The sequence below is a fragment of the Lotus japonicus genome, chromosome 6 (genome assembly GCF_012489685.1).
Source record: "Lotus japonicus ecotype B-129 chromosome 6, LjGifu_v1.2".
Classification (NCBI taxonomy): Eukaryota; Viridiplantae; Streptophyta; class Magnoliopsida; order Fabales; family Fabaceae; genus Lotus; species Lotus japonicus.
Genome location: NC_080046.1, coordinates 44,806,133 through 44,817,039, shown reverse-complemented (window position 1 = coordinate 44,817,039; position 10,907 = coordinate 44,806,133). Strand labels below are relative to the sequence as shown.

At 34.1% G+C, this 10,907-nt stretch overlaps 2 protein-coding genes across 2 annotated transcripts; both read left to right on the top strand.

Moving 5' to 3' along the window:
- Positions 1-2,893: 2,893 nt before the first annotated feature.
- Positions 2,894-5,078, top strand: LOC130725961 (uncharacterized). The gene has a single exon (XM_057577158.1). The coding sequence runs from the start codon at positions 2,907-2,909 to the stop codon at positions 4,839-4,841; it is 1,935 nt and encodes a 644-aa protein (XP_057433141.1). The 5' UTR covers positions 2,894-2,906; the 3' UTR covers positions 4,842-5,078.
- A 2,479-nt stretch (positions 5,079-7,557) lies between these two features.
- Positions 7,558-10,688, top strand: LOC130726911 (probable serine/threonine-protein kinase PBL23). The gene is made up of 5 exons (XM_057578233.1): positions 7,558-7,943; positions 8,548-8,729; positions 8,817-9,006; positions 9,320-9,711; positions 9,974-10,688. Exons 1-5 carry the CDS (start codon positions 7,820-7,822, stop codon positions 10,430-10,432), a joined length of 1,347 nt encoding a protein of 448 aa, XP_057434216.1. The 5' UTR covers positions 7,558-7,819; the 3' UTR covers positions 10,433-10,688.
- The last annotated feature ends 219 nt before the right edge of the window (positions 10,689-10,907 follow it).

Genomic DNA, 10,907 nt, shown 5'->3' with positions numbered 1-10,907 from the left:
GTTGTTACCACTTGTGTTAATTTCCTTTTCTTTTTTTTTTCCAGATCTGTTCAATATCTATGGATTTTGGGGGCTATTTGAGGTTAGATGATTTCTTTCTGAATTTGGATGATTCTGAAAATAAGTGATGTTTTCGATCCGGAGCTCTTGAAGGAAGACCCAATTGGCGATTGACCTTTTACAACACTTGAAGGTGTGTTGTTACCACTTGTGTTAATTTCCTTTTCTTTTTTTTTCTGTTCAATTTCTATGGATTTTGGGGGCTATTTGAGGTTAGGTGATTTCTTTCTGAATTTGGATGATTCTGGAAGATTTTTTTACATTGAACATGTTATTTAAGAGGAAGAAATCTTCCACTTAAGAAATGCAACAATGATAATAATAACATAAATCCTTAATCAAAATAGACTTGAACTTGTTGAAGTATCATCCTTAAGCAACGATAAAAATTGACGTTGGTTGATAGAACTGGTAATTTTCCATTGAATATTATTGCTAAGAACAGTGAGATTACAACCTAGAAGCTCAATAGCAAATTGAACTGGAATCTAAGAAATACAAAGAATCTGAGATGATTTGGGGAAGAACAATGGAGATTAGGGTTTCCCTTGAGATCCCACGATCTCAACTGGTTCCACAACCAGAACAACTCCAATTTCCAGAATGACTTCACCAACAAGCTATCCCCTATTTATACTACCTAATTCTGCTAACTGTTTCTAACAACCTACAGCTGGCAACAGCTGTTTATTTAACCAACTAATACTAATTACATCTTAGGTCCCCAATCTAATTCACTTCACATTAGAACCCATTCTTCTAGAGTAGATATGCTTGAACCTATCATTGGTTCTCTGAGTTTGCTCTTCTTTTTATTCATCCTCTAGTATCGAATATGTTGAAATAATGCACTACTAATATGGTGGAAGAGATTGAGGAAAAGGATGGTGGTGATTGGTGAGTGGAAGAAGGAAGAAGAAGAGGTGGGAAAAAATAAACATAGAATAAAAAATTCCAAGTAGGATAAGTGAACTCATGGTAGACGATTATGTTGTGGCAGAAATCATGTTGAGTATGATAAATTGCAAGGGTTTCGGTCTGTCAGATCTGAAATGATGTGAAGGGTTTCAGATCTACAAGGGTGCGAAGTTTGGTACCTAGATCTGCAACGGTGATGAGAATTTGAAGGTGTTGAGTTCTAGGTGAAAAAGAAGATGATGATGTGATTCATGGGAATGAATAGATGAATTTTTTGGTTTGAGTTGTGGGGGGAAGAACATGAAAATTAAAAAAATAAACTAAATTAGTGTCCCTTAAAAAGTTTATTACAATTATTTAATTAAACTATTTTTTTAACTGAAGAGTGATACTTGGTAAAAAAGAGGGTCAAAATTGGTTCTTTAAAAAAGAGGACCACATTAGGTAGATTATAAAAAAATATCAGAAGATATTAACTATATTTTTCTGTTTTGAAATAAAACTATTAAAAACATAAAAAGAAAGAAAGGTAACACAGCAAAGTAAAACTAAATGAGGTCCCGTAGGATAACTTAAGTGGTAGGAGCTGGGGGACATATGCGTTGAGTAGAGGAAGGTCCAGGGATCAATTCCTGGTGGAAGCAATTTATCTTTCCGATGTATAAAAAAAAGTAAAACCAAATGACTATAAATTTTCATGTTGTAAAAGGATCATTGAATACATATGAAAGGTGTCTAAATTGAAAAGTGTAGAGGAGTACAGTGGCAATATCTAATCATAGAGTCACTAAGTTATTTATACTTATAAGACATTATTACTATTAGACTGTCATAAATAACTAGGTAAGTAAAGTTAAGAGAGAAAAAACTCTAAAATCTAAAAAATCAAGAAAATGAGCATATTGATAGGCAGAACTTAACCTCCTATCATTGTCACTGAAAGACAGCTGGAGATATTCTTCTCCTTATGCCAATTTGCACTGAGTTTTCTACCACATTTGACATATCTATATTAAGCAGTTGCAGATTAAGACAGCTAGCGTATAATTTTATCCATATTAATACACAGAGGAAGTTGAACGAAAAATTACAACAAAATGAAGACAATTACAGTGAGAAAAAAGAGAAAAGAGAAATCAAACTCATTGATGTGATACTCTATTTATTTCAATATATAGCATTTGTTAATTTTTCAAAATATATTTTGTTGTACAAATTCTCACAAATTACTAAACCAATAATTATCATTTTTTTCTTTAACATAATTCAACTTTAAATAAACGTATTTCAGTAAAAATCATACATCAATTAATAAAAATTTAAACTACGTGCATATTATTAAAGAACATATATTTTGAAATTGAAGGAGCATATGTTAGAAGAGTGTGTAACTGTATGATGTTGAAATAAAATTAGTAAAGCACTACACAGATTTGTTTGAGAAATTGTAAGGAACAAAAGATTTGAGTAATGATTTATGTAAACTTTACTTTCTTTTTTATCTTATTCTTACTCTTTTATCTCTCTGCATGTTCTGATATATCACATATCATATCACTAATTTCTCTATTTTTTGTTCATATTTATATCTAATGTAAGTGGAAAAGAAGTGTGAAATGGTTTTACTCATACATTCACCTTTCTTCCTGGCATTAGTGGTGAAGTTTTGTTGCATAATAAAGCACTCTACTTGCACTCCAAGCATCCATTTCTGCAGGCAATGACATCTTACCATTTTTATTGTCAAAACAGGATAAAGATTGATCAAGCAGAAGCACTCATTCTTTGCTCTATTTGCTTGCTAGCTTCAACAACACATCATCACTCATCACATGAATGAAGCATTGGAGACCATTATGGAGGTGAGGGGAGATTTCATGGTTTCACCTGCTGGTGACAGTATACCAACTCTCAGAACTGCCCATTTTATGAAGCCCATTGCTACCTCCATTGATGGAACATTTTCTGAGATTCACTCATCCTCTGTGTCACCCATGTTTCATTCCAAGTGGCCTTTGAAACTCCATTTCAATGGATGGCACCTCACTCAAAAGAAATGGGTTACTTGGGTGGATGCCCTTCATCCAAGGTATGAAGCTGTGTGGAAGAAGGTTGGCATCTTTGAAGCTATCATGAGCACTAAGTGCCACATTTTGAAAAACCTTGACTTGGTATTTGGGGTTGCAGAAAAGTGGTGTCCTGAGACAAATACCTTTGTGTTTCCATGGGGTGAGGCCACAATCACGTTGGAGGATGTGATGGTTTTGGGGGGTTACCCTGTTCTTGGGCACCCTGTTTTCACCTCACTTCAGAACCAGGAGATGAGAGAGGTAGAACAAAAATTGATTCTTGCCAAACAAGAACCTTGGAGGAGTAGAAAAACAAAGGCTTATTTATCAATTTGGATGTCTACTTTCATGAATAATGGGAGTGAAATTGAGCATGAAGCATTCCTTGCTGCTTGGTTGTCATTTTTTGTTTTTCCTCATAAAAATTTTGTGAATCAGTATGTATTCCCTATTGCTATTCTTCTTGCTAGAGGTAATCCCATTGCTTTGGCACCTGCAGTCCTGGCTAGCATATATAAGGATTTGAATCTGTTGAAAAAGAAAATGGTTGATTTGACAAAATTTCAAAATTTGCACTTGAAGTCTGATTTAAATCTTGAGTCACCCTTTTACTTAGTTCAAATTTGGGCATGGGAGAGGTTCAAAAGTTTGCAGCCACAACCCAATTTAACCAGCTGTGGAGACCCTGCATTGTTTAGGTGGCACAAGGTTAGTGCCATGAAAATTGACAATGTGAGGTTGGCACTAAACTCAGCTATGGATGATTTTCTTTGGCGTCCATATGTGAGATATGGTGGTAAGTGCAGGGCATTGTATCCAGAAAATGAAATCCAGATATCATTTGAGGTAGATTTGGATAAAGAGCTAACCTCATTTGTTATTTGCATGAGAGTTTCTGAGCTTGTTGGTTTTGACTCTACCATAATGCAATACTTTCCATATCGAGTTTCTATGCAATTTGGAATGGATCAAGATATTCCTGGTATTGTGCCTGTATTCAAAGGGACTAGAGCTACTGCATGGGAAAATTACTGCAGGCCCATTTCTCATAGGAATTTGTATTTTCCATCAAGGCTTTTTGAGGCAGATGTTACCACAAGTTATGCAAGGTGGTGGAAGCAATTAGTATTGGATGATCAGGATTTTGCTAAAAGAGTGGTGCGGAGGAAGAGAAGTGCAAGGTCATCAAAACATGGACCCCATGTAGTTAAAGCAAACATAAGTCGTAACGATGCTGATATACCACCTGAGGCTCTTCCCAAAATTGCTGGCACTGTTAAATCTTTTGATGATGGTTCAAGAAGTGTGAAGGTTGAGAATGGTGCTGATGTTCCACCTGGGTTTGCTCCCAACATTGTAGGCACTGTTAAATCTTTTGATGATGGTTCAATAAGTGTGAAGGTTGTGTATGATGCTGATGTTCCGCCTGGGTTTGCTCCCAAAGTTGTTGGCACTGTTAAATCTTTTGGTGATGGTTCAAGAATTCTGAAGGTTGAGAATGATGTTGATGTTCCACCTGGGTTTCCTCCCCAAGTTGTTGGCACTGTTAAATCTTTTGATGATGGTTCAAGAAGTGTGAAGGTTGAGAATGATGCAGATGTTCCACCTGGGTTTCTTCCCAAACTTGTCAGCAGCGAAGCAAGAGCGTCTAATGAGGGAGTAAGCCTGTCTGGGGCTCAAGGTGAAAGCCATAACTGTGAATCCGAAGTAAATGTAGTGGAGCTTAAACCGAGAGTTAGCAGATTGGAGAGGGTGATTAAAAAATTAAAGATAGCAAGGTTCGGTCACCGTTGAGAAAGTTATCTGCTCATCAAACTAAAATCCTACCTCTTGCTAGCATATGTTGCTTATTTCCTATTGTAGCTAAAACTAATGTTCAAAAAACAAATGTAAGGTAATCTTTTAGGATCTTATTGGTGGTACTTTATTTGCTTTCGCTTTACTAAACAGAATGATAGTTATTTATCTGTTCATCCTCGTACCAGTGCAACTAGGTATGTAAAACAGTGGATCTTTTGTTGCGAATTTTCATTTGTGACATGCAAGGTAGTATTTATAATCTTCTCTAGTCCTAAGATTTATTGTATCTGTTTGGAATAATATACAAGTAAGTATTAAGCTGGTTAGATGAAGAGTGGAGTTGGCTGAGATATGAAGGTTAATTTATATCAGAATGGGAAATCTGAATTCACATCAATTCTCTGATATTTCTCTTTATCAAAATAGCTATATACTTTTCAACTTGTGTGTTTCATCTTGTTGCTCAGAAGTAAATTCAATTTATGTGCCGAATTATATTGTTCCGGCTGGCGCAAAATAAGGCTAAAAGCATTACCATTTTTTTTCTTTCATGTTCCATTTTCTACCTCTTCATTTTTTCTTGTATCTGAATTTTTTGAAGCTGTTATTTGTGAAGTTCTTCTTCAATGCACATCAAGTGTATTTTGCATAAAAAACTGCCAAAACTGTGCACAATTCCATTATCTGATATTGGATTTCAGAATATGATTGGTAATTTAAAGGAAAGTTTTGTTTTTGTTTTGCTTGAAAGGGATACTTGTAGCCTTTCAAGAGATATGTGGATTGTGCAAGAGTGTAGTTCTGGTGAACTAGAGAAGTCTTGAAGCTTCTATAGTTTTGTTCTATGTTTTGAATCCCATTCTGTTAATTATTAGATTTGGAATGATGCTGACTCATGAGATTGAGCATTAAGTATATACTATGTTTGGTCTTAATTGTGTGTCTATAGAGCTGTTGTTTTATGTCTGACATAATGGTTTGGCAATGTTATATGTTTAATGATCAACATGATGGCTTGTTATTTGAAAATTTAAGAAAAAATAATTCTCTGTTTTTTCTGTGCCAAAAGATTTTCACTAAGTAAGTCATACTTCCATTCCTTCCTTCCCATCATCCTCAACATTAGGATTTAGATGATACGTTATATATCACTATAGAAAGCATTGATAGGTTCACACTCTTGTTTTTCTTACATATTATTTTCACATATTTTTCTTTTTATCTCTCTTATATTTTATCTCATCACTTATTATATCACTTATTTCTCTCTCATTTATTCATATATCTCTATTGAGGTGGAGATGTGTGAAAGGTACATTTTCAGCGATAAATGATAAACACATACTGAAAGTTCTATCATGATTATATAAAGTAGGATTATTCAATCTGCAGGGTCTCTTTAGATCAGTTTTGTGACGATTATAGAATGAGCGGAAAGGCAAAAAAGTTAAGAAAAAAAAAACTTTAATCAATAAGACCCGACCCTTTAAATATGTTATTTTTTTGTTTTTCATATTTTCTATTAGGTATTCAAATGAACTCTTCGTGAAAGTTTTATGTTCCTATTTTTTATGGAAAACAAGATATGATTATAAATAGTCAATTTGTTAATTTCTCAGATGTCACGGCTTCGTAGTAACAAACACTATTCTTTCTGAAAATGTTACGAGCTAGGGAAATAAAATTATTTACCAAATATTCTTATTTTGACCAAAGAAATTTATAAATTCTTGAACAAGATTAGAAACTAGTAGAATAATTTCTTTTTTTATATCGGAAAGATAAACTACAACTATCCAGAATTGATCATGGACCATGGATCTTCCCCTCTCCAACTTATATGTCAATCAACTCTTGTCACTTGAATTATCATTCGGAGACAATCGAATATCTTTTTTTGAAACTGAGGAAATACAATATCAAATACATCTATTGTCTTGGAGTATGCTAATTTTTTTAAAGGCGTTGCGTTCCTCCAGTCCCCTTTTAAAATGAGAGAGTTTAGAACCCTTCAGTTCATTATTTAGAATATAAATGACTAAATTGTAAATTAATTATAAAAGTTGGTTATAGAAGAAATGATGACAAATCAAGCTTAAATATGAAACTCCTCCACTTTTTTAGGTGGGTACTGGGTACTAGAGAGAGAAATTGTCTTTTTTTAAACCTCATCAAAAGTTTCTTATATTATTTATTTCTTTTTATTTTAAGGGGTATAACATTTTTTTTAAAGCTAATAGGCATAATATTGTCCTAGATTCTATTTTTTCAGGTAATCCACTCATCATACTTAGTTTTTTTTAACCAATTTATCATCACGTGAGACTAATCGCTCGTTACAATAACAAGAGTTGAGAATCAAACCTCAACCACTTGCTAAAGGACAGAGTGTTGAACCACTACGTTAACCACTTGATATCCTACTCAGATCAATCAAGGTCTGATGAGAAATTTTGATAAGAAACATTTTAATGAAGAAAAAAATTAGATACACACCAAATTCCTTTTAACGATTTGGTTAAAGCAGTGGCATTTCCTAATTAAGGTAAACTCTAATAAGACATATCCTGTATTAGTGGAATTATGTGAGAGAAGACGTGTGAAATCCTACATTGTTGTTACAGATAGATTTTCGGTAATGAGAGCCATAGTTTAACATGAATGACTCACTTTAGTTATATCTGGTTTAGCAAATTTGACCAAGTCTTCATTTCCATTCCGAACTCATAGAGAGGCCTTGAAGAAAAAACAAAGCAAAAGAAACACCACCATGCTGGATGGGAAAGATTCTCTGAACCCAGAAATCAAGTACTGTTTTGCATGGCCAATATTTGAATAATTAAGAACAACATCTTAGATAGATTTCAATGCATAAATTGTCTAGCTGTGTATAAGGTTTCTATTGCATTGGATTAAAAGGTGGAATCTGCATTCTGAGAGATTATTTGAAAAGCCAATGCAGGAAGTAGAAAATGAGTTGTTTTCCATGTTGCACGTCACAAGAGAAGATCAACAAGAAGTCATTGAAAAAGAGCATTAAGGAATACCATGAAGCAAAAGTGCTAGCCTCATTTTCCAATATCTCTTTTAAAACTGGTAAAATTTCTCATTGCTAATCTTCCTCCCAAATGTTCTATCCCTTCTGAATTGCAGGTTTCTCATCATTTTATTGTATGGTTTACAACCCAAAATTCTGCAACTTAATGGATAATGTCTTGTGCTTAAAGTTGTTTCCTTTATAAATTATTTGCATGTACTTTAAAGATTCTCTTAATATTGTGATCTAAAATGTAAATATATGTATATTTGTAAAGTCACAATAGGTTTGATCAACTCATTTTTTTGTTTGGGTGGTGCATAGGTTTTATTAACTCTAATAACAAATAGCATATAATGACAAAATGACAAGTATGCAAAATGCTAGAGTTTAGGCCTTTATAGTCTACTTCAATACATGTTTCCCTAAACCTTAACAAGTTTGGATAACAATTGCCAAGCTGCTGGTGAAAAATATGTCTGAAAGCATGTTTGGATTAGCTTATTCTTTATCAGAATCAAATCTGGCACCCCAGAAGCCACTTATAAAAAAATCTCTCCATAATTGATTTTGACTTTAGAATCCGTTTCAAAAGAAGTTAAAAACATGCACATTATAGATAAATACCAATACTGAAATTTTGAACAAACTGTAAATTGTTAGATAGCGGCAAGAGAAAGTTCATAGCAAATGAGATAGCGAAGCTTGGGAAAGGGAACATCACCTCCAAGACTTTTAGTTACCGTGAGCTCTGTGCTGCAACTCAGAACTTTAACCCTTCCAATTTGATTGGAGAAGGAGGCTTTGGGAGGGTGTACAAAGGATGCATTAAAAACACAAATCAAGTACTACCTCAACTTCACTTATTAGGAAGAAGCTTATTTAGGTTGTATTGAATGTATGCAATATTCTAATTGGTAAGTTATATGCAGGTTGTTGCTGTGAAGCAACTAGACAGGAATGGATTTCAAGGAAACAGGGAATTTCTTGTAGAGGTTTTGATTTTGAGTCTTTTGCACCACCCTAACCTTGTCAATTTGGTAGGGTATTGTGCTGAAGGTGAACAGAGGGTTTTGGTATATGAATACATGGCCAATGGCTCTTTAGAAGATCATCTACTTGGTAAGAAAATGCACTGATTATACAAAATTATTTTCCTGCAATGCATAACAACTAAAATCTAGAATTGCATCCAATTTAAGAATCCAATTTTGAATAAAAAGGAGTTATTTTAAATCAAGAGTAAGCAACAATATGACACTAACAATATAAAGTTAAAGTAATTGCTTTCTATAATTTATTTCTTGATATAGTGGCATGATAGCACCATAGAAATTTCACATTTTGAAGCATGAGTGCATGACCCTAACTTTATTTACTAATTGGAATCTAATTGTCCTAATTGTTATCTAACCAACAACAAAATGATTCTCAGAATTAACTCCTGAGAGAAAGCCCCTGGACTGGAAAACTAGGATGAAAATTGCAGAAGGTGCAGCAAAAGGACTTGAGTACTTACATGATGTGGCGAACCCGCCAGTGATATACCGCGATTTTAAAGCATCAAACATACTGTTAGATGACGACTTCAATCCAAAGCTCTCTGATTTTGGACTCGCAAAGCTTGGTCCAACTGGGGACAAAACACATGTATCCACCAGAGTGATGGGAACTTATGGCTATTGTGCTCCTGAGTATGCATCAACAGGGCAATTAACAACAAAATCAGATGTGTATAGCTTTGGAGTAGTGTTTTTGGAGATGATCACAGGAAGAAGGGTCATTGACAATTCAAGACCAACAGAAGAGCAAAATTTAGTCATTTGGGTATGTTTGGAATAGAAATGCTATCAACACTCACTTCCCAACGCTTTCCTTTTGATTGGTTGAAAGTAATGCATGATTCGCTAATGTATAAGGATCAACTCCCAAATTGATGGAGCCCTTATAGATTTCAACCAATAAAAATAGAGTATCATAAAAAGAGTGTTAAAATTGTTGATAGCACTCTTGGAAAACTTTCTTATGTACCAGAACTCATAGCATAACAACATTTCTCTCTAGAGTGAAAAATATTTCTTGTTTTCAGGCACAACCACTTCTAAGAGACAGAAAGAAATTTACACAAATGGCAGATCCATTGCTAGAAGATAACTACCCTGTAAAGGGTCTTTACCAAGCTCTAGCAGTAGCAGCAATGTGTCTCCAAGAGGAAGCAGATACACGGCCTTTGATCAGTGATGTAGTTACAGCTCTTGACTTTTTGGCAAAGAAGAAATTAGAAGGGGATGAAGAACAACATGCTAAAGAGACTTCTTCTTCTGCTCAGAATGGACATGGAAGTGAAGAAAAGGACTCTGATGGAGTAAATGATGAAGATGATGATGATGATGATGATAGCAATGATGAAGATGATGACGATGATGAAGATGATGACGATGATGAAGATGAAGATGAAAATGAGGATGAGGATGAGGATGAGGATGAGGATGAGAATGAGGATGATGAAAATGAAGCTGACAATAATAAGGGTAGCAGAGGACAATGAATGGAAGTGCAACTTCAAAGAATAACCTTCATTTTCTTTTTTTTTCTGGAAGGTTGATGAACTACCTCATGTGCTTAAAGATGGATTAGGATTCTCTCTGTAAACTTCACATGATTTATCATGTTGAAATTTTGTGTTTATCTTATTAATTAGATGAGACCCTTCAATATTTATAAAGATAGAGATAGACAAAATGTTCCACTTGACATTATCTTTACATGAGAGGATTCTAATATGTGAAAGGCTTACCAAACTCATTTTCTTTTCATGTCACGAGGGAAGATTGATTTATGAATATAATAACAATAGTAACGGATAAAAGTTCTCAATTACTATGAAAATTTAATATTATTTTTACATCAAGTCAACATTGATAGAACATAAACAAAGCATTAGGCCGAACTCTTATATGGTGTCAAAGTAAATACTCCCTTGAATATATTAAAGAGTCAACATTATCTACTCATATCTATTA